Source organism: Puma concolor, chromosome B4 (assembly GCF_028749965.1).
Source record: "Puma concolor isolate L17-30 chromosome B4, mPumCon1.1.hap2, whole genome shotgun sequence".
NCBI lineage: Eukaryota > Metazoa > Chordata > Mammalia > Carnivora > Felidae > Puma > Puma concolor.
In genome coordinates, this window is record NC_141673.1 from 82,613,190 (window position 1) to 82,636,766 (window position 23,577).

Below are 23,577 nucleotides of genomic sequence, written 5' to 3' on the forward strand. Positions count from 1 at the left end.
TCAGTGTGGATAGCTCAGAGCCTGGAGCTTGCTTCGGATTCTGTGTCTTCTCTCTCTCTGTCCCTCCCCCACTCATGCTCTGTCTCTCTCTCAAAATATAAATAAACATTAAGAAGAGCTTAAAAAAATATATTACTGAGGATTCCAAAGAACTCTTGGTCATGTAGATTATATCCATTAAAACTGAGAAATTGGTAAAGTATGGATTTATTATGCAATAAAAATAATAAACTCATATGTAAATATGAATAGAGATTTTATGGAAATTAACCATATTTTCCAACACAAAAAAATAATTAGAACAGAAAGATTTTGAAATCTGGATTGTCATAGCTGTTTCTGCATTCAAACTATTCTGGTATGCCATTTTGATTGAAATATGTGAAGAAAATCTGGATATGCAATTTGAACAAGGAAGAGTATGTTAATTGCCTTTTCAGATAATTATGGATATTCTTCTTTGATACTGTACTAAGAATCAATAAGTGGCAGTTTATTAAAAGTCAGTTTCCATGTGGAATCCAAAATCATTATCAATGAACTTTGTTAACCGCATTACTTTAAAATCCATTGCATTTCAAATGATATTTTACCCACAGATTATTTTGTAACATCAAACTTTGGCCATTTGGGGGAAATTTGGTTTGCTGAGCTACTCGGATCTTCCATATATTAACACATTTCATTAAACAGTCTTTTAAAAGTCACAATTGTTAAATCACCACTGATCTCATCAGAAAGACATCAGAAAAATATTTAAGTATTGGGAGGCTGTCAAGCGCATGGGGAAGATACAAGCTTTCCAGAATTCTTTGTGGATTTTCACTGGAAAATCCAGATTTTATCATTGGTAACAAATGCTGTCAGTTGTGTTCCTTGAAGTGACAGGATTCCTTGATTCATTTTTGGGACACTCTCTCAAGTTACCTAAGTCTGAAAAACCATCGTTTGTCTCTCGGTCATCAGTAAGTGATGTTCCCTGGAAAAAGCAGCTAGTAGAGCTCACAAGTCAAAAAAATTGCACAAGTTCTTTTTCCTTGATACAACCTTAGTACTTGGATATGTGGCAGAAGTGTTGTATGTGTGCTTTGAGATTTTTTTGTCCTACAGAATAATAAAAAGATATACGCTCGAGGGTCAAGATTTAATGAAATTAATTTTTACTGCTTCGTGAAGGGCATTCTTACATGAAATAGGCTTATTTGTGTTCCTGTGAGTGTAAGACAGTAAAGAACATCATGATCAGTTTGATTCATGCTAAGGCTCCGGCAGTTTTATCTACCATTTCTTTTGCCCCGTCAGTACAAATGCCAATAGAGTGGAAAAGCAAGTAATGTCAGCATTATTATGAAAACAGTTTCGACTTTTCAGACCCAGGGGTCCGTGGGTCACACTTTAAAAACTGTTCTCTAATAATAATATAGTAGATTAACTTCTGGATTAAAAATACCACTTTCTAGGTTTTTGTCTTGAGAGGAGGACTGCCCTAGAAAAATAATTTGACTAAACGTTGCCATTGAGATGACCTGATATTTACTCAAGTATATGGGTTGTTTCACCATCACATAGGTCTGTGATCCCCAAACTTTTTATTTTATTTTTCTTAATGTTTATTTTTTTGAGGGAGAAAGAGAGAGAGACAGAGAGACAGAGCATGAGTGGGAGAGGGGCAGAGAGAGGGAGACACAGAATCCGAAGCAGGCCCCAGGCTCTGAGCTGTCAGCACAGAGCCCGACGTGAGGCTCGAACCCATGACTGTGATATCATGACCTGAGCTGAAGTCGGACGGTTAACCGACTGAGCCATCCAGGTGCTCTTATGATCCACAAACTTTTTAATTGGACACCCCATCCAAGCAATAATGAGCTGATATCCCTGGTATAAGCATATTTATTTCTTTATAAAGTACATAGATAGTACCATAGTAATACATTTTATACATTATAGGTCACACCTCCAAAGATAGATATTTTGAAAGGATGAGATACAAATTAAACACTGTTCTTAAATGTTTTATTTTATTGTAAATAAAACACTTCTTTGCCTTCACCAAAGAGATTTTAGTAAGAGAAATGTAACTGAATAGCTTTGTTTCTGTAAAATTTGGTTTGGTACTGTGGGATAAAGTGATATGAAGTTCCGGTTACAAATTTTGACTCAAAGAATTATGAGTCAAATTGAAGGGTTAGCTACATTTACTAAATCAGTCCATCAACCTATTATAAAAATATTTTTACATTTGTGTAGTAGATTTATCTCCCTAGATATCAATAAGTTGTTCTTGCAAACATTAAGTTTGTTAATGTCATATTTGAAACAACTGGGTCCAAAAGGAACCTTTTGGAAGATTTAAAAATAGACTGAATAGTTTTGTTTTAGAGATATTTTAAGTGTTTAGGTAGCATTATTTTATAGATGACAAAAATCATTTTTTGGCAAAAAAAGAATCCTATAATGATATAAATATTTTCAAACATCTATTATCAAAATGTCTTACACGTTTGCACGATGTCTTAATGTATACAAATGTCTTATATAGAGGAGTTTCTTTGAAAATGCAGATACATATTTTTCCTCATTGTTAAATGTTCCAATGACAGATTAAATGTGGTTTTCTGTGTGTTTATTTTGTTTCTCATTCTTATTTCCACACAACCACTTTGAAAGCAGTTTTGCAGATTGTTTTAAAAAGTTAAATATACCCTTGTTAAATGATCCATCCATTGTAATCCTAGGTATTTACCCAAGAGAAATGAAAGCATATGTCCATACAACCACTTGTACATAAATGTTCATAGCACTATTTGTGTTGGACAAAAATTGGAAAAAATCTAAATGTCCATCAACAGAAGCATTGGTAAACTGTGGTATATCCATACAATAGAATAAGATGCAGCAGTAAAAAGGAATGAACTGTTGATACATGCTGCAACACGGATGTATCTCAAAGTAATCATGCTAAGTGAAAGAAACCATCCAAAATACATACTGTATGATTCCATTTAGATAAAACTATAGGAAATACAAACTAATCTATAGTGACAGAAAACAGATTAGTGGTTGCCTGGGCACAGGAAATAGTAACAGGGAGGCGATGAAGGAAGGAATTTTGAAGGGGCATGAGGAAACTTTTGGGAGTTATTACTACCATACATCTACTAGAATAGCTAAAGTTAAAAGACTTTGCTAAGTGTTGGTGAAGGTGTGGAATAACTGGAATTCTCATACATTGCCTTGAAAAATAGTTTGGCAGCTTCTTAAGAAGTTAGATACATACCTAACAAATACTCCAGCCATTCCATTCCTGGATATTTACTCAAGAAAAATAAAAACATGTTATACAGGGTTGGCTGCGTGGCTCAGTCGGTTAAGCATCCCACCTCGGCTCAGGTCATGATCTTGCAGTTCATGAGTTGAGCCCCACGTCCGGCTCTGACAGCTCAGAGCTTGGAGTCCACTTTGGATTCTGTGTCTCCCTCTCTCTCTCTACCCTTCCCCCACTCATGGTCTGCCTGTCTGTCTGTCTCTCTCTTTCTCTCAAAAAAATAAACATTAAAAATAAATTTAAATAAATAAATAAATAAAACATGTCCATACAAAGATTTGTATATAGCAGCTGCGTTCATAAAAACCCAAACCTAGAAACAGCCCAAATATTCATCAGCAGGTGAGAGAATAAACACATTTGGTATATCCATTAAATGGAATACTATCCAACAGTAAAAAAGAATGGATTACCGATAAACTCAGCAACCTGTGCAATCTCAAAATCATTATACCGAATGAAAGAAACCAGAGAAAAAAAGAGTACATACTGTATGATTCCATTTATATAAACTTCTAGAAAATACAAACTAATCTATAGTGACTAAAAACAGATCAAAAGTCACCTGAGGATAGAGGTAGAAGGAGGGATAGATTGAAAAGATGCAGGAGGAAACTTCTGGGGCTTATGGAAATCTTATCTTGACTTGGATAATGGATTTATGAGTGTATGTGTATGTGAACACTTATCATCCTCCCCAAGTACAGTTTATTATCATCAATTGTGCCGGAATAACTTTGTAAAAAAAATAATAGAAGAAGAAGAAGAAGAAGAAGAAGAAGAAGAAGAAGAAGAAGAAGAAGGAGGAGGAGGAGGAGGAGGAGGAGGAGGAGGAGGAGAAGGAGAAGGAGAAGAAGAGGAAGAAGAAGAAAGAAGAACTGGAATATGATGGTTGTTGCTAAGTGCTATCGATCAATGCATTGAGAGAAAAAATGAAAGGCTAAAGGTATTAATTACCAATATAAGGCAAAGCGTGAAAGCCAGAAGGCTTCCTTGGTAGTGGACACTCAGCTCTTATATTCTAAAGGCAGAAAAAGATAAGAATTGATTTCTTATTTGATTCTTGACTCAGGCAAGTCAGGGCATTGATGGGGAAGGAATGACCCTAAGATTTCGAATGGGGACTTTGTGGTCAAAGCACTCGAAAATCTTAAATCCTCAGATTCTTCTGGGTCTGCACACAAGGGGCCTACTCCTCCCTATTGAAGGCCAGCTCTACCTACTCCCTGGAAAATGATGCAGAATGTCTGCTTTGCAAGACACATGCCATCCCCATCCACATCTGTCCAGTATATACCCACACCTCATGTCCCAGCTACCATATAATAAACTAGAGTCAATGACAATATAACACCTGAGGAGGTGCTAGGCCTGCTGAGGAGGAAAAAGTGCTGTAGGACCTAACTAAGGTGTACTGGCGGGAGCCGAGAAAATATGTATGGAACTGGGACATGACAAGAGGGTACAGGATCAAGTACAAACATAGGGGCACCTGGGTGGCTGAGTCAGTTAAGCGTCTGACTCCTGATTTCATCTCAGGTTATGATCTCACAGTTTGTGAGTTCAAGCCCTGCATCTGGATCTGCGCTGACAGTGCGGAGCCTGCCTGGGATTCTCCTTCTCTCCCTCTCTCTCTCTCTGCCCCTCCCCCTCACACTCGCTCTGTCAAAATAAATGAATAAAACTAAAAAAAGAAGATAGAACATAAAGTTGGACAAGAAAGGATTTATCAATATAGGATCATTCTCCTGTCCTAGAACATTTAACATCTGTTTAACAACTGTCTCATAAAATTCCTAAAAATATAACAGTCAGTTCTTATAAGAGCTGATAAAAGTGAGCACATCACAGCTAGCACACTGGTGGCTAAGGATGATGGTAGGGACACTAGCACCAAACTGGGCTACCTGTTAGAATGGGAATGAAATGATCTCTACAAAGTAGGGGCCATGTGGCAGTGCTTAACTCTCAGAAGCAAGATGGGCTCAATTATAATGAGCTGCAAAGTCAGGGTAGCTCACAATGGGGACCCTGACTCAGAGAGCTATGGAGGTCTTTAAGGGCAAGAAAAATGGTCAGCAATGCTCAATCAATAAAATCAAAAGAAACCAAGGGTGGATGGATGATGAAACTCCTGAGAGCATCTGCCTCAATAGAAAGTCCTGGTCTCTCCCCTATTTCCAAAACTGAGCCCCCTTTTAGGTTCACAATACCACAGCAAACGTTTATGATATTTCTCCCAGACTTACCCAAAGGGACCCGTGGGCATTTTCTCAGGTCACTGTATACAAGGGAAAGAGAAATACCAAGGCATTTTGAGGAACATTGGCTCTAGGATCTAATTTGACATTAATACCAGAGGATCCAAAACATTATTATGGTTCCCCCCTTGGGGAAGTTAATAATAAGTAATAAATGGTGTCCTGGCCAAGATCTCATAGTAGGTCCATTGGTTCCATGACTCATCCAGTGATCATTTTCCGGGTCACTAAACTTTACAGTTAGCAGAATTCCCACATTAGTTTCTTTCTTTTTTTTTTTAATATTATTTATTTTTGGGAGAGTGCAAGTGGGGGAGGGGCAGAGAGAGGGAAACAGAGGATCTGAAGCGGGCTCTGCACTGACAGGCTGACAGCAGCAAGCCCGACGCAGGGCTCAAACTCATGAACTGCAATATCATGACCTGACACTGACTGAGCCACCCAGGTGTCCTCCACATTAGTTTTTAGCCCATAGCATAAGAGCTATGGAAGTGGAAAAAGCCAAGTGGAAGCTCTGAAACTGTCCCTCTCACTCCACCTTGGCTAAGATAATACATTTTTAAAAATTCAATATTATGAATAAAAGCATATATTGTGAAAATTTGAAAAAATATTATGTCACTATAAATATTGTAAATAAAATACAGTGTTGCCTGGAACAATGGCAGAAATTGAAGCTACCCTTAAAGACATAAAAGATACAGGGACTGTGATTCCCATTATACCCCAATATAATTCACTAGTCTGGCTCCTACAAACACCATAAATGTCCTAGAGGATGATGCTGACTACTGAACATGTATAAACTCATTTACTCTTGATGACAATCCCATGAGGTAATTAGTAATATTACCCCTGTTTTACAGTTGTGGTGAGACACAGGTAACATGCCTAAGATCACACAACTGATGAGTGGCCATGTTTAAGCAGTTTTTACATTGCTTTTCCATACAGAGTTGCCCTTCGGGTATCATGTAAAAGATTTCTGATGTGTGGCCTGTCTAACACACACACACACACACACACACACACACACACACACACACACAAACATGCACATAAAAGATAATTTACCATCCAGAATAAGTGCTCAAGTACCTTCCTTTGTGGTTAAAGCTAGTACTTAATCCATGATGAGCCATGAAGTTGTGTCCCTGCCCTTTTGTTTTCAGCTGAAAATAAACAACATTTGTTCATCACATTCGAATTATTAACACCAGGAGGACACTAGCTTTGAGTGGATTCCGGGGGAAACCTAATTTGTGGCTACTGCTACCCAACTAGTTAATCCCCATGTATCTCTCTGGGTCACAAAACATCCCATCCAACTACTTCATGAATAGAACCAAAAGTCAGGGTCAGACTGCCCTCTTGTGGTGAAAGATTGCTATCTGTTTGGTCTCAGATGACCCAACCTGCAGCATCAGTGCCTTAATGGAGTTTTCCTACCACCTGAGGCCTTTCTTGAGCAACCAGAAGGGAAAAGAAAAAAAAAATCCCAAATAGGCAGAGACAAGATGAGAAGCAGGGACATGGTAACAGGAAGCTCGTCTCTCTAAAGTCTACCTACTGTTGAACTTTTGAGGAACGTGGGGGACAGAACGTTAGTCCTTCCACGTGGAGGAAGATTGAACAGCCTCTTCCAGCAATAGCTAAGAGCAAACCGGTTTTGCCTAAATTCAAACACAGATGAAACAATATACTATTTTGCTTAAAACTGGGCTGATTTATACCCTATTATTGAAAACATGACCTTTAAATATAGTTTGCATTATTGTTTTATTAAATACATATCTCCCGGTTCAAGAATACTATTACATTACCTTAAGAGTTCCTCTGTGCCCTTCCAAACGGCATTCCTTTCCCACCAGAGAGTAATCACTGTCCTAAATTTTACCTTTGGAATCTCCTTTTCTTTAGGTTATATAAACATACATTTATAGGCTTGCCCTGAACGTGTAGCTCTGGTCAAGAATACATGGAAACCCATGGACCACATATCCAAATGTATAACATTTATAAATCAAGCTAGCAAAGCATTAAATTAAAAAATAAGTATGTTTTGTCTTTCTGCCTTGAAAAGTGAACCTTCCTAAAGACCTAGAAAACCAGATGCAAATTTCTCTGATTACTAATGAGGTGGAGCATTTTTTGCTTCTTTATTGGCCATTTCTCTACTATGAAATGACTGTTTTGTAGTTTTTCTAATGCATTATTCATCTTTTTCCAATTGATTCTTATTAATTCATAGGAGGGCTTTACATAGTCTAGATACTAACCTTTTGTGCAGTTACAGATTATGCAAATAACTGCTTCCAAGTTGGGCTTGCATTTTCTCTTTATGGAGTCTTCTGATGAACAGAAGTTCTAAATTTTAATCCAGTTGAGTTTAACCTTTCCTAAATGAGTTAATATTTGTAAGTTTGAAACAGTGTCTGACACATATTGCTTACTGTAATTTTTGTGTTATTTTCCTTTATGATGTGAACTTTTCATATCTATTTTTAAAAATTCCTATCTTGACATCATAAAAATATTTTCCTTAGGTCTTCAAAAAAATTTGTCCTTCACATGTTTTCAATCTACCTGACATGGATTTTTTTAAATAATGGTTTTATTAACATATAATTCACATACTATAAAATTAATCTTTTTACAGTATACAATTCAGTGTCTTTAGTATATTCACAGAGCTGTCATGACTATGTAACTCTAGACCATTTTCATCACCCCAAAAAGAAACCCCATAGGCAATGACTTTAATATATGGCATACATATAACCAATGTTCTACACCAGTTTATTCTTTCCTCCAGTGATTTGTAGCATTACCTTTGTCACAAATCAGATTTTCCTATGTGTGTGGATTTCTGTTAGATATCTCTGTTCTCTTGCATTGGTCTGTTTGTCCATCCTTGTACTAATATATGCTGTCTTAATTATTATTAAAGCAAGCTCTGTCCTTATGTTATCTTTTCTTATAAGTATCTTGATTTCTGTTGACATTTTGTACTTCCACATAAATTTTAGAAATAACTTGTCAATTTCTGCAGAAATCTCAATTGAAAACCTAGTTAAAATTGTATTAAATCTATAAACCTGTTGAGGAAAATTGACATATTTACAATATTGACTCTTCTGTTCCATAAAGATGGTATTACTTTATTTCTTTAGGTTTTTAAAAAATACTTTAAAATTGTTTTCAATTTTTTCCTTAATATTTGTTCTATTTCTCCCTAAATGTCTTACATTTTAGTTGTATCTTATTCCTTGAAACATCATTTTTTGTACTATGGAAAAAATGTTATGTTTATTTCTGAGAGAGTGGGCGTGTGTGCATGCATGCAAGCAAGTGGGGAGGGGCAGAGAGAGAGGGAGAGAGAGAGAGAGAATCCCAAGCAGGCCCCATGCTGTCAGTGCAGAGCATGACTCGGGTCTCAAACTCATGAATTTTGAGATCATGACCTGCGCCGAAGTCAAGAGTTGGATGCTTAACCAACTGAGCCACCCAGGCACCCCGGAAGATGGTATCAGAAGGTTTTTTTTTCTACCATTTGTTGCTGTTGTATTGCACATTGTTTTCATGTCTAACAACCCTTCCAAAATACATCTATGGAATCTTCTTGGTTTTTCTACAGGTATTATTTTATCTTTAAATAAGAGTTTTGGGGGCGCCTGGGTGGCGCAGTTGGTTAAGCGTCCGACTTCAGCCAGGTCACGATCTCGCGGTCCGTGAGTTCGAGCCCTGCGTCAGGCTCTGGGCTGGTGGCTCGGAGCCTGGAGCCTGTTTCCGATTCTGTGTCTCCCTCTCTCTCTGCCCCTCCCCCGTTCATGCTCTGTCTCTCTCTGTCCCAAAAATAAATAAAAAAACGTTGAAAAAAATTTTTTTAAAAAAATAAATAAGAGTTTTGTTTCCTTTTTTCCCCATCTTATAATTTTTATTTCCTTTTCATGCTTAGATGCATTGATTAGGACTATCAGCACATAAACAAAGTAGTTATGTTTATAGCAATCATCCTTGTCTTGTTCTCAAACTTAAAGAGAATGCATCTGACCTTTCAATATGATGTTCACTGTATTTTGTACCCTTCATATTTTAAAATTCTTTTGTGAGGATCTCTTTTGCACCGCTGGTGGGAATGCAAACTGGTGTAACCACTCTGGAAAAAAGTATGAAGTTTTAATAAAAAAATCAAAAATAGAACTACCCTATAACCCAGCAGTTGCATTACTAGGTATTTATCCAAGGGATACAGGTATGCTGTTTTGAAAGCGCACATGCACCCCAATGTTTATAACAGCGCCATCGACAATAGCCAAAGTATGGAAAGAGCCCAAATGTCCACTGACAGATGAATGGGTAAAGAAGATGTGGTATATACACATACAATGGAGTATTACTCGGCAATCAAAAAGAATGAAATCTTGCCATTTCCAACTACATAGATGGAACTAGAGGGTATTATGCTAAACGAAATTAGTCAGAGCAAGACAAGTATCATATGACTTCACTCATATGAGGAATTTAAGATACAAAACAGATGAACATAAGGGAAGGGAACCAAAAATAATATGAAAACAGGGAGGTGGACAAAACATAAGAGACTCTTAAATACAGAGAACAAACAGAGGGTTGCTGGAGGGATTGTGGGAGGATGGATGGGCTAAATGGGTAAGGAGCATTAAGGAAGACACTTGGGATGAGCACTGGGTGAGAGGATGAATCACTGGAATTCACTCCTGAAATCATTGTTGCACTATATGCTAACTTGGATGCAAATTTTTAAAATAAATAAAATAAATAAATAAATATTCTTGTTTCTCCTTTGCAAAAAGTTTTTTCATAAATAGATGTTGGATTTTATCAAATGCTTTTCCCGTGTCAAGTTACACGATCATACAATTCTGATTTTAATCTACTGTGACAAATTACAATTTTTGATCAAATCAAAGATTTCACCAATTATAAAGCATACCATTATGTGTTCCAATAAGGAAGGAAAAAACAACTATCCATTGAATATTCCAATTTAAGATACAATTAAGAAAAAACAATGGTGGGCATTTTAGAATTCATAAAAATACAAAGTAATTTATAAAGATAAAACTGCCATGTATCCCTGGGGTTAAACATAGATGTGTGATACGTTCAATTTTTTAATATCTAATGGCTTTTAATTTGCTAATATTTTTGCATATTCATGATTGAGATTGGTTTTAATTTTTACTTCTGTACTTTCCATGAGATTTTGGTGATGAGCTTTTATGTGAAACTGGCATTTTTCTCGCTGAATGTTTAACAAAACTCACTAATAAAACTCTCTGGGCTTGGTGCTTTATTCATGGGGAAAAGTTTTGACTATTAACTGAATTTTTTAAAGGTTATATGACCATGATTTATATATCTTGCTGAGCCTATTTGCTACACTACTTTTTTCTCAGTCCTTTTATCAAAACTTTTCAAATTCATTAGCACATAACATTATTCAAATTTTCTCAATATTTTAAAATCAAGGCATAGGACTTTAACAGTTCTTATTGTTTACATCATCTTTTTTTCTAATCAAACTTGCCTAAGTTGTCAATTTTATTACTCTTTTTAAAAAAATGTTTATTATTTTGAGAGAGATAGGGCTAGCAGGGGAGGGAAAGAGAGGAAGAGAGAGAATCCCAAGCAGGCACCATGCTGTCAGCCTAGAGCCTGACGTGCGGCCTGATCTCACGAACTGTGAGATCATGACATGAACTCAAGAGTCGGTTGCTTAACCGAGCCACCCAGGTGCCCTGATTTTATCACTCTTTGAAGCCCAACTTTGGGCTTTCCTTATTTTCTCATGGTATGGTTCTTAATTTCTTCTGTTGCCTTTATTATGTCCTTCTTTCAGTTGGAAGCTTAGCTCATGAATTTTCAGCCTCTTCTTTCCTAATATAAGCAAGGAAGGTAATACTTGCATTTTCTCCTAAATGCTTAGAAGATGCCACAGGTTTTTCTTTTTTTTTTTCTTGCTCTTCCTTTTCTTTCTTTTTAACAGCACTAAGTACTTTTTTTATATATATATAGAACTTAATAATTAACGAAAAATGACTTCCATTCTCATGGCACTTTTATACAAGAACTTAATAAAAGAAAAAAATTGAGAAGCTCTTGCTGTGAAAAAAGAATGATGCTGCTGCTCTGAAGGGATGAAATGTACTCTAAGCGGCCTGGTTCCAACTGCTAACCTCTTTCCTCATTGACATTTTCTAGAATGAGAAGCATGATGCTGTGCATACACTCATTCAAAGATGTTAGAGTCCTTAACAAAGCTCCTTCGGTATCCATCACTATTAATCCCATTTAGATGTTTTCCTCCTCGTGTAACTGTGCCTATCAATAGCTTCCTAGAGTTTCTTTGTATTCTCTAGTCACACTGTAGATAACCAGTCCAAGTTGCCCAAAGCGAAAGGGTTATCAGTGCAAAAGCCATTATAGGTTTGTCAGGTTTACGAAGAGCTCTGGATTCACAGCTCCTATTAAGGTTGCTGTGCAGACCCCTGAGCCTTGGGTTTCAAAAGTCTCTTTGGGTGGTTCCTTTTTACGCATCATCCTTGCACAGGGGCCGTGCTGATCTTCTCTGTATCATTCCAATGTTAGTATATGTGCTGCCAAAGTGAGCACTGGGTGGTTCCTTTTTAAAGCAGGGAGGCTCAGGTGCTAAAGAACATCTTGACTAATGATGATTCATTACCTGCCATGAGGTCACCTCCCCTGTGTGCCTGCTCCGCTCCCCACAAGTTTCTATATGTAATATTTTCATTAAGTTCCGAATTATGTCCTAACCTCCATTATAATTTCCTCTTTCATCTGAGTTATTTACACCTCACAGGGTTGGGTTTTTAATATTTATTATTTTCTTTATATTTTTTATCCTAACTATACACATAGATGTTCTGATAGCTTTCTTATTACTTCACAGTGAATGAGTGCCTCAGTCCCCTTTGCCCCAGCCTTAGTCTCCAGGGCTCTGTTATGAGAGTAGATGAGGTTTTGTCCTACACAGGTGAGTGGTGTTAAGTAAAAACAAATCCAGATTTAGGTACAGAAAGACTTTATTGGAAAAGATTGTGGAAATAAGGAGAATGCTCTGACCATAAGATCTGCAATTGTCTCAAAGATCAGGTGAAACAGAGCTTTTTATAGAAAGGAGTATATAAACAATGAATGAAAAATCCGAGTGTGAAGGAGATAAGCAGGTGACATAATGGGACAGTTGATCAGGGAAAGTCTTTTAGTGATCAGTTAATTTGTGCGAGGTGTCACTCAGGAGAGACTATTCCACATCCAGTGCAGGCTCAAGCTGAGGGTGGATTAAAATTCAGGGGCTTATGCGGGGAGAAGCCTAAAGTTTGATCAAGTCATTAGAGGGTATTTTGTCCAGATTGGTCTTTGGGAACAAAGAGATCAACTAACCATTTATGAGACAAAGAATGGGAATTGGGAGATCTGGGTCTAGCTTCGTCACAGGTGAACAAAGTCATATGGGAAAAGATGGTTCTTTGCAATAAGCCATTGCCTGGAATAAAATAGGAAGGAGGAACCAAACTGCTAACTGTTTTCTAGGAGCACAGCGTTCATTAAATTGTCGGTAGCCAGGTTACCCACAGGCAAAAGACAGGGAGATGGGTTGGGCACTGTTTTACATGTCACACAACTACCTCTCTACCTTTAGCCATGTCCTGAATGGGAGTATCTTTTCTGGCATTGGTGTGGGGAATGACAAGTGTACAGGGTGTCTACTCCAATAATACATTCATAGAAGTCATGACCACAGTGTTACCAGGACAGCCTCAAAGTTATATTTAGCCCTAAAGTTATATTTAACTTCCTCACTGGTTACTTTGCCTAGACCCAAGGTTGAACTTGTGTGTCCCTTCTCCCCAGTAGACCAGGTATGACAGTAACTTGGGCACCCATATCCAACAAAGCCATGAAAGTTTGTGTCCCTCCTTTCCTTTAGTTCTCCGGAAAATTCCAACAGGGATATTGGGTCTATGGTCCTTTTGGAAGAGAGAGACCATGGCCCCATCTTTAAGAATTTTTCTCCTTAAAACAACTTAGATCTGGGTAGAAGGGAAAGGTAGGCAGGAACCAGGAGATGAAAGACACAGACACCCATTGTTTTTTGTCCTCCCAAAGCCATGTGCTGGACAGCAAAATCATCACTGCCCATACCCCCATTTCAACTTTGAGGACTTCTTATCCAACAGCCATGTCCACAAAATGATGGCCAAGAGAAGCTGCTATATACAGTCTTTATGAATTATTCCATACATTCTTTATAAATAGTTCAATATGTGCATTGTCATTTTTCTATAACACCTTAAATGGTAAAAACAGGTAATTTCAAAAAAAATTTCTCTCAGGTAAGGATAAATAATAGTCTATCAGCTTACGGCTAGAACTTTTCATACTTCTCTCTCTGGGTTAATTGTATTGAATAGGGTTCAGTACTTTGAATATTACTTTGTGAGTTCCTTATCTTCTATCTCATGCTAGTGTCTAAAAGTAAAATGATTTTAAGTGATGCCAGAGAGAATAAACCTAACATTTTAAATATTTATTAGTATGGAGAACATTTAACTTTAAAAATTAATGACTCTATAAATTTTACTTTAGAGTTAAAATGTGCCTCTAAGCAGTATTTTTCAAGAACTGTGGAAGAGCTTGATTATGATGGGAATGACAAGCAGAATCTGAGACTACTGTTCTTGCACTTTCTTAAACTCAGGATAGTAACAGATTGTAGGAAATGGAGCTCAGGATATTCTGAAAAATGTAGCCTCAGGAAACAGAACCAGTTACAATGTGGAAACATTTCAACTCCAGCTTTCTAGTAGAAATAATCAGTAGGTTCAAGGAGAACCAAAAGTTGGATGCATAATCATACTTGGTAATACTGACACAAATGTTAGCAATAACAAAGTAAGGTGGAATGCATAAAATGATAAAGTAATGTAGTAGAATTATGTTCTTGTCAGATTAGAACACAGGAATAAAGGTTGACAGGTTAACAAGTCAGAACCAGGACCTTCGATACATAAAAAGGAAGAGAAGGAACTGATGACTCAGGGAACATACTTCACCACACAAATTAGGAAGGAAAAAGCAGGTCAAAAGCTATGAAAAAGGATAGTTCACGATGAAGAAAAGTGTTGTCATAATAGCATGGGAATTCTACAGAGAAGACAATTTCTTAGTAGAAACACATGTGGAGATGAACTAGAATGGGTATGAGGTTCCGGAAAATGAGGAATGTTTCCATAAAAGGGATCTAAACTCTCATCCAGCCACATGCTTCTTAAAAGAAACATGGCTTCAGAAACTTTCCTGGCCCAAGCTCCAAATGTATATAATGTCATCTCTGAAGAGGCAGAAGGGCATCAGTTTAAATTGAAATGTCCCATATCTCTGCACTTACCACCTCTCCTCTGGCTTAAGGGATATTTTGATTTGTAAAAAGACTGTAGAAATTTGATAAGAATAAAGATAGAAATGTCACAATAGAATTTTAAAGTACATCTGTTTAATTATAACCATTAATGCAATATCTGCCTCAATAATTTAATTCTGATAATAAAAAAAATGATAGTATAATGATGGTTTAAAGCTGGTTCAATTCCAATTTTTAGAGGCTTATTTATCAAGAGTGAAAATAGAACACTATTAAAAAATAGCTAAAAAGTTAACGTGTCCTAGTGCTTAATGTTTCTGTAACTGTTGGTAAGGCTTACATCTAAATTTGATGCAGAATTCTTAATGGCACTGAAATAGTTCTTTTCTCAGACACAGGGTACATACTGGTACTATGAGTCTGGAAGAGACTGGCTATGGGTACCACTCCTTGTCTTCAGCTGTGACTGCGCAATATCAGCAAGTGCACTTTGTATCTTTTCCAGAAGCATGTCCCCTCGATAAACAACATCCTCCAGACATGTAGCAGCTTCGTGGTTTTCTTCTTCCAGCTTATACAAGCTAGCAGCCTTTGTAAGACACAAATTTAAAATCTTTTGAGAGAAAAACTTGTAGTGAAAGCTAAGAAGGTAAAAAAAAAAAACAAAAAAACAAAAAAACAAAACTGTAGAAGTATTTACATTTAAATCTGGATGACTCTGCAACCATTATGATAGATTTTTTTGGTGGCAGAAATTCTAAAATCAGATAACTTTTAAGAGTTTTCCTTGTATGAATTATTTAAAAGAATGAAATTTTCAAATCTCCAGATGTCTACATGTGACTCTCTTCCATACTGCTTTGGGACACTACTATGCTACTCCACACCCAGAATGCCACCCTCCTCTTATTCTCTGCTAGGAAAAGAGCCAAATAGAGGAAAACAGGAAGTTTCCTTATAACTCAAAATTAGACAACTATATGTATTCAGCAAGGTCTTTAACAGACTGCAATACTTCACAACAAAACTTCCATTTTAAAATTTAATCTTGGGGCACCTGGTGGCTCAGCTGGTTGAGCATCCAAACTTTGGCTCAGGTCATGATCTCATGGTTTGTGGGTTCGAGCCCTGCATCAGCTCTCTGCTGTGTCAGCACACAGCACAGCTTGCTTCAGACCCTTTGTCTCCCTCCCTCTTTCTGTCCCTCCCCTGATCATGCTCTCTCTCTCTCTCCCTCTCTTGAAAATAAACATTAAAAAAATAAAAGTAAAAATTTAAAAAAATTAATCTTAAGGAAACTTTGAATATTATAACAAAAAATGTTAAATCTCCTTTGGGGCACTTGGTTGGATCAGTCAGAGCAGCATGTGACTCTTGATCTCAGGGTCATGAGTTCAAGCCCCACACTGGGTACAGAGATTACTTTAAAAAATAAATCTTAAGGGGCGCCTGGGTAGCTCAGTCGGTTAAGCGTCCGACTTCAGCTCAGGTCACGATCTCGCGGTCCGTGAGTTCGAGCCCCGCATCGGGCTCTGGGCTGATGGCTCAGAGCCTGGAGCCTGTTTCAGATTCTGTGTCTCCCTCTCTCTCTCTGACCCTCCCCCGTTCATGCTCTGTCTCCCTCTGCCTCAACAATAAATAAACTTAAAAAAAAAAAAATAAATCTTAAAAAAAAATCTATCACCTTTAATTGAAATTCTCTACTAGCAAATTTCTGAAAGGAAAAGAGATTTTTACCTGTAATGCAGCTGTAGATTCTTCACTGGGTAATGAATCTATCAAAACATCAATGTCTTTTGCTGTTCGTGCAATCAGTGCCGCAAAAAGCTGGGCATATTCTAAAGAAAGATATTACTAATTTAGAGTATTAGGGAATCTCAAGTTTTCAGAAACAGAAACTAAATTCAAGGCTAATAAAACCAGGAAATTTCATAAACTTTTTCTGTACTGGGCTTCAAATGATTAAATTTTAACACACCAATCCTGTTACATATTTGAGAATTAGCTTTACTATTAACTCAAATTGGCAATTAACCATAATCACTTCATTTTTTAGGACAATATGCCAGTCACTTGAATGAAGGAATCTGTAAATGGGATGCCTTCTTTATGAAGGTCCCTCAAGTGAAATTCAGGTAAAATCACACACATTCATTTCTAAAGGAGTAACCATCCGTTATTTGACATGAACAGAAATATGAGATGTAATATAAATTGACTGTAACAAATTCATTTATTTTATAACAAAATTTGTAGTAATATTTTCAAACAACCAGATTTTAAGAAAGCCATAATGAAGCTATATTTCTCAATAAGTTTAATTTTAAAGGATCATAATATATGAGGGTCAAACTAAGAGAAGCCAAGAAAATCTATAATCTATTTACCTTCTGTAGGATTAGCTGGCTGATCTTTGTTAATTGCTGTCTGAATATTACTAAAAGAGGCAGGAGGGCCACACTGCTGCAACACTCCAATGGCATTACAAAACTGATCTGCAAGCTTGAAGCCAAAGAAAATGTATCAGCGTTAGAAAGGATTTATCAGTTTTAAAGACTGTGACTGGTAATAGCAACAAAAATAAGTTTCTATAATAACGATCTCTAAACAAGGGAATAAAACAGGAACAATTTTGGATAAAATTAGCCAGTTATTTACAATGATTAAATGTTTTAATCACACAAAGAAACTAGGTTTGGTGTCAATGTAGTTGAAACAGATAAAAAGAAACACAAAATAATCTTTCTTTTCTTCCTAAGGTAGTAGAATGATAAGAGAAATATACGCCAATATTTGTTACAAGCATAAATAAGGACTTTTTTGGGCAGTGGTGGGAAACGGCAAATTTGACTGGCAAATATCTAAGTATGGCCGTAGGACAAATTTTAAAATGTGTGACTCATGTAAAGTATATGATACCTTTTTTGAGACTAAAGTAGGTCCAAGTATAAAGAAATAGCAGGAAAAATACTTCACCTTAAGAAGTCTTAAGGTCATTGATGGATGAACGGATAAAGAAATTGTGGTACACACACAAACAGGAACACTATTTGTTCATTAAAAAAAAAGGGAAATCGTGCCATTTGCAACATGAATTGACCTTGAGGGCACTACGCTAAGTGAAATAAGTCAGAGAAAAATAAATATTACATGATCTTAGTTATATATGGAATCTAAACAAAGCAAAAACTGAGCTCATACACAGAGGACAGACTGGTGGTTAACAGAGGAGAGGTGGGGGTGAAGGTGAGCAAAATAAGGGAAGGGGGTCAAAAGGTATGAACTTCCAGTTATAAAATAAGTAAGTTAAGATGTATAGTATGGTGACTACAGTTAATACTGTACTGTATATTTGAAAGTTGCTAATCTTAGAAGTTCTCATCATAAGAAAAAAATTTAACTTTGTAACTACATATGGTGACATGTTAACTAAACTAATTGTGATCATTTCACAATACACACAAATACCATTATGTTGTACACCTGAAGCTAATGTTATATGTCAATTATACCTCAATTAAAAAAAAAAAAAAAGACTATCCCTTAAGTATTCAGAAATGTTTTTCTCCATGACTCAAGTTGTAAACTCCCAGTGTTCTAAAAGTATTCCTTAAGTTTTCAGGACCGAGAATACCAATTCCTCACTATCTCCAAACTTAAGACTCCTATCTTCCCCCACCAACTTCCCTCAATAGTCCTGACCTTTTGAACCTCAATTCCTTTTTTTGTTAATGTTTATTTGAGAAAGCGCGTAAGCGGGAGAGGGGCAGACAGAGGGGAACAGAGGATCCAAAGCCGCCTCTGTGCTGACAAGCAGGGAGCTGATGCGGGGCTCTCACTCCCCAACCGTGAGGTTATCACCTGAGCTCAACAGACTAAGCCACACAGGTGCCACCTGAACCTCAATTCCTTACTTCCAATCAGCGAATGGCCATTTCCACTAAGTTTCTCTACCATTATTTAAATGACCGAACTTGGGGTGCCTGGGTGGCTCAGTCAGTTGAGTGTCTGACTTCAGCTCAGGTCATGATCTCCGGGTACATGAGTTCGAACCCCGCATCGGGCTCACTGCTGTCAGTACAGAGCCTGCTTCGAATCTTTGGTTCCCCGTTCTCTCTGCCCCTTCCCAGCTTGTGCACTCTCAAAAATAAATAAACATCAAAAGAAGAAGAAGAAGAAGAAGAAGGAGAAGAAGAAAGAAAGCATTAAAAAAAAAAAAAGGCCAGAGCCCTAAATCAACTGTTTCCTTTGTTTAATATCTAATTTGCATTAAGAATCTCCTAGTTAGCCAGTCTAATTTCAGACTCTTAGGTTCCCTTCATCTTCAAGTCTTTCTGTTACTATTTCCCTTTTCCTTCTATTATTGCTGCTGCCTTAGTTCAGTCAATTATCTCACATCAGTACTGTTACAACAGTCTCATTGTTTTCTGCTTCACTATGTTATTTTACCCTGCTTAAAAATTTTGAGCTCATCCCAGCATGGCCTTTAAGATTCATCTCCAACGATTCAGGCTGTTTCAAAGCTTTCAACAATCGAAGTCATCTCTACTTATTCATTTTCTACTACTCCTTCATATATACCTAACTAGTGATAAATTCACTCCGGACTACACTGTTTTTCTCACGTTTTGCTACTTGTAATGGAGCCATAGTAAGGGCTCAGAAACTGTACAAATGTGGATTCTAATTCTGGTTCTAGCAACCTGAATAGGGTTTATTTTCCATTTTTAAATTAGGGACATTCTCACATTACAACACTGTTTTGCAGAATAGAGAAGATGCACACACACAAAATAATTCAACACAGTGGCTATCTCTTCTGTCCTTCAAAAGTTCTCAAGATCCACTGATTCAACAAATATTTGTTGAAAATCCACTCTATGACAACCGCTGTATATAAACATTGTAGCGATAGAGTAAACAAGAGACGTAGTTTCTGCCCTCACAGAGTTCTCAGAGTGTAAAACATATGTTATTTTAATAATAATTATTATTCAGATCAATGCTAATCTCTTAGCTATTTAGCTCATATCACTCTTCCAACTTTCAGCTTAAGACACTTGATTCATTATAAATACCTAATCACATGCTACTTTTGCATTATCTAAATGTCTCTTGAGTATCTGACATCTTTCTAATTAGGCTGTAAACTCCTTAAGGAATCTTTCTTTGTAAACATGAGAGTGCTTGGATACATAGTAGGCGTTCACACTAGTTAACCTAGAGGTTTCTCTCCAAAATCCAATTATCAGCATGCCTACCCTGGAGTTAAGGCCATATTCACTTTGCCCTATCATCTTTCCAGTTATAACACATGCATGAATATGCAACATTTCTCCTAAAATAACATTTCTACCCAGCAGCATCGTTGCAATTGGGTTTTCAAAAGCTTCAAAGTAATATCTCCCAGAGGGACGCTGGCCGGCAGCCCAGACAAGTCACCGTAAAGTAGAATTTATCCTGGTGAATTCATCAACATTTAGGGGCTGGCCCTCTCAGTCCTAAAAGGTCTCATTTTACGCACTAGGAGACCAGTTTCTCACAAGCAGATTCACACCCCTGACGTGTACAAAGATTAATGGAGTAAGAATAATCCCAAGTTCTTAGCTTCCAGTGTGGACAAAACTGGCAAAGGACCAGACACTTTGATTTTCCAGTCAACATATCATCTCTACACAGACAGTTTACCTGGGACATCAAATTATAAATAGAATGACAATGAGAAATAGAACTACCGATGAGAAATTGTTTAACTCTTAACGGCAATGAGTATACGAATCCTGTAGTTTGCATATTCAGTACTGGCCAGTTAGGCACAATAGGAAAAATAATCAGAAGGATCAAAGTAAAGGGGATGATTTGGCCCTTAACAGGAAGTAGGCTTTTTGAGACACATTAAAGATGACTTAAATAAATCGGAACCTATCCAAGGACTAGAAGATGCACTTTCATAAAGATGTCAGTTTTCCCCAAACTAATTTACGCTAGGGAGTCGCCAAGAGATGGAATCAGACTCTTTGTCCTTAGGAAGCAACTAAGATAAAACAAAACTTCTCGCGTCACCATCACTCCCCCCTTCAATCTGAAAAGTCCTCGCGAAGGAATACTCTTGGCTGACATTTAACGAAAAAGATCCATAAATCAAGAGCACTGGTTTTCCTCCGCGGCTCAAAACTGGTAAGAAAAAAAGAAGCTTCTGCGGCTTGTCCCCTTTCCCCCGAAAGACAAGTGATCTCGTAAGCAGTGCTGACAATAAAAGAAAACTGCTCCCAGAGAACAGGACAGGGCCGTGACGCCTAAGTGTCCTGGTAGAGAGATGCTCTACTTTTCAGGCGAAAGAGGCTGCTTGCTTCCTCCCTCAGCCCTCCGCAACGCCGGCAGCCGCCCTCAAACCTCCCAGAACGCCGCGCCGCCTCACGCCGTCGCCACCGGCGCTTTTTGCGGAAGCCCTGCCTCAGTTCGCTCCCCACTTGCGGGGTTGTTTTTCAGGCCCCTTTTGCTCTCTTGCTTCACCTTAGGAAAGGAGAAGACAGAGACTAATAGACCTAAATTGCTCACCGAGTTCACCGCGTCCTGCAGCTGTGTGAGGCGATCCGCCATGTTCCTCCCGTGAGCTAAGGAGGCTAATGCAGCTGCTCGTCCGCGATTGGGCAACTTCAGGACGCGTCGGGCCAATCACGGGGCAGAATTCTTGGAAGGGGTGGAGTCGAGAGGAACACCACGCCCCACGAAGAGGGAGGGCGGGACTTTCCTGAGACTTTAGTTAGGCTACCTCCAGCCGCGGAGGAGCTCTGCTCCGAGCAGTTTGAGTAATTTCATCATTGTTCCGAGTCCGTTCGTTTTTGGGTCCAACATACTGTTCTCGAGGCTTTGGGGTTTTAGACACTTTGGAGAGATTGTTAGATTCTGCGGTTTTAAAAGTAATTTTCCTTATCCTCCCTTGTATTCATTTTAAGGCATTGCCTTCAATACTTGCGTTAAGTTGCTTTGGTTTTCCAGGTGGACCACAATACATGTACACAGCAGGCAACTCAAAAATATTTGGGGGGTCGCGATACCGATTTTAACTTCAAAAAAATCCAAATTAAAATTCACCAGGCCATCTTGGCTGCGTTAGGGTGCCTTCTCTGTTGCTTTTGTGGGGGGGGGGGGGGGGGCGAGCGCTACCTAAGTTGGAGACTGGGTGCGTGCTTTAATTCTCAGTGTGGGTGTGCTGGGTGAGCTGACACACATGGGCTGGAAAGCGTCCGAAACAATTAAATACTAAATCGAGCTGTATTCACTGTGTTGGAAGAGTATGGATGGAAAGGGAAGGTTTCCATGGGCAAAGGTGAGGCGGAAGAGGAGCATTTGGAGTTAAGAGGTAAGGTTTGACTGTAGATAACTAATAAGCACCTCGTTCGTGTGACAGAGAGGAACAGAAGGTTAGTGGAGTGGAGAGTGGAGGTTCCTGGAAAACAAGCCTTACGTGTAGGTAGAGCAGGGGCAATTTTTAAACAGGTACGGTATGCAATTTAGACTTAGCCTCGACATCTATTGAGGGTTTAAGTGTGAAGGAAGGTAGTAGAAACTTGGTATCTGGGAAGCCTGGCTGGCTGAGTCCGAGTGTGTGTGACTCTTTATTTTTGTTTGTTTTTTAATGTTTATTAAGTTTTGAGAGAGAGGCACACACAGTGCAAGCCTGGGAGGGGCAGAGAGAGAGGGAGACACAGGTTCCGAAGAAGGCTCCAGGCTCTGAGCTGTCCGCACAGCTGACACCACCAACCCTGAGATCACGACTTGAGCCAAAGTCCAACGCTTAACCGACTGAGCCCCCCGGGGGCCCCATGTGTGACTCTTAATATACGGGTTCTGAATTTGAACCCCATGTTGGGTGTAGAGATTAAAGAAAGACAGAGAGAAACTTAGTATCTAAGAAAAGTTGTAGCCTGAGGATAGTCTGGCAACAAGTGAGCCTGGCATCAGCAAATGACTGGTATGTGGACTTGAGACAACCTCATACACCTTCCTTCTTGGGCTGATTGTTCCTGATTACCCTACTGGAGTTGGGAGAGGGTGGGGGAAATTATACGTTGAGAACTCAGCTTGTTGGATTTACCCCACCCCTAGCTGGGATGCTCTACTTCTGCTTCACCACTACTTCTCCTCAATCCCCAATCTACATACCTGTTGGGACCTAATTAGGAACCTCTCCAGGTAAGGCACTTCCCCCCATAATGGGATTACAAGAGATAACTCTAATTTGTTTTAATTGTAATGTAGGATATTCTTGTGACTGACCTTTTCTTCTCACCCTCAGTTGAGTGTACCTTATTGAATGCTTGCCATGTACCAAGAAGTATGTTAGGTGCTAGGTTTGAATAAGCCAGGGGCTCATTAGGAGGAGGGCTTTGAAATTCCAATAATGAAATGGGTTGGGCCTAGACTAGGCTATTAACTCTGATGAGAGAAGAAGAAAGGCTCGTTTTGAAGGAAATATTAACATGGGTTGGTGCCTGGTTAGATAATAGAGGGATGAATGAAAGAGCCCATAAAGGAGAATACTGTTTTGTGGCCTGATT

The 23,577-nt window shown here is 38.3% G+C and overlaps 1 protein-coding gene and 1 non-coding gene across 4 annotated transcripts; both read right to left on the reverse strand.

The window, feature by feature from the left end:
* Positions 1-12,135: 12,135 nt before the first annotated feature.
* On the reverse strand, positions 12,136-12,243 carry LOC112868087 (U6 spliceosomal RNA). Its single transcript, XR_003224262.1, has one exon. It is a non-coding gene; the product is annotated as a U6 spliceosomal RNA (small nuclear RNA).
* Positions 12,244-12,656: 413 nt separating this feature from the next.
* MED21 (mediator complex subunit 21) lies at positions 12,657-21,707 on the reverse strand. Of its 3 annotated transcripts, none has more exons than XM_025930350.2 (4): positions 21,575-21,707; positions 17,404-17,518; positions 16,754-16,854; positions 12,657-15,605 (listed from the first exon to the last, which is right to left on the reverse strand). In XM_025930350.2, the coding sequence occupies exons 1-4, from the start codon at positions 21,614-21,616 to the stop codon at positions 15,429-15,431; spliced, it is 435 nt and encodes a 144-aa protein (XP_025786135.1). In that variant the 5' UTR covers positions 21,617-21,707; the 3' UTR covers positions 12,657-15,428. The 3 variants fall into 3 exon arrangements, with proteins under 3 accessions (XP_025786135.1, XP_086569912.1, XP_086569913.1); XM_086713786.1 differs by having other exon boundaries at positions 12,657-15,629; XM_086713787.1 differs by lacking the exon at positions 12,657-15,605 and having other exon boundaries at positions 16,788-16,870.
* Between the last annotated feature and the right edge of the window lie 1,870 nt (positions 21,708-23,577).

Excerpts from the sequence above, each read along its gene's own strand:
- MED21 (XM_086713786.1), bottom strand. The coding sequence starts at position 21,616 with ATGGCGGATCGCCTCACACAGCTGCAGGACGCGGTGAACTCG. Across the intron at positions 17,519-21,574 it reads TGCAGGACGCGGTGAACTCG|CTTGCAGATCAGTTTTGTAA; the intron begins GTGAGCAATTTA and ends TTTGGCTTCAAG. Across the intron at positions 15,630-16,753 it reads AATCTACAGCTGCATTACAG|ATTTTAAATTTGTGTCTTAC; the intron begins GTAAAAATCTCT and ends TTCTCTCAAAAG.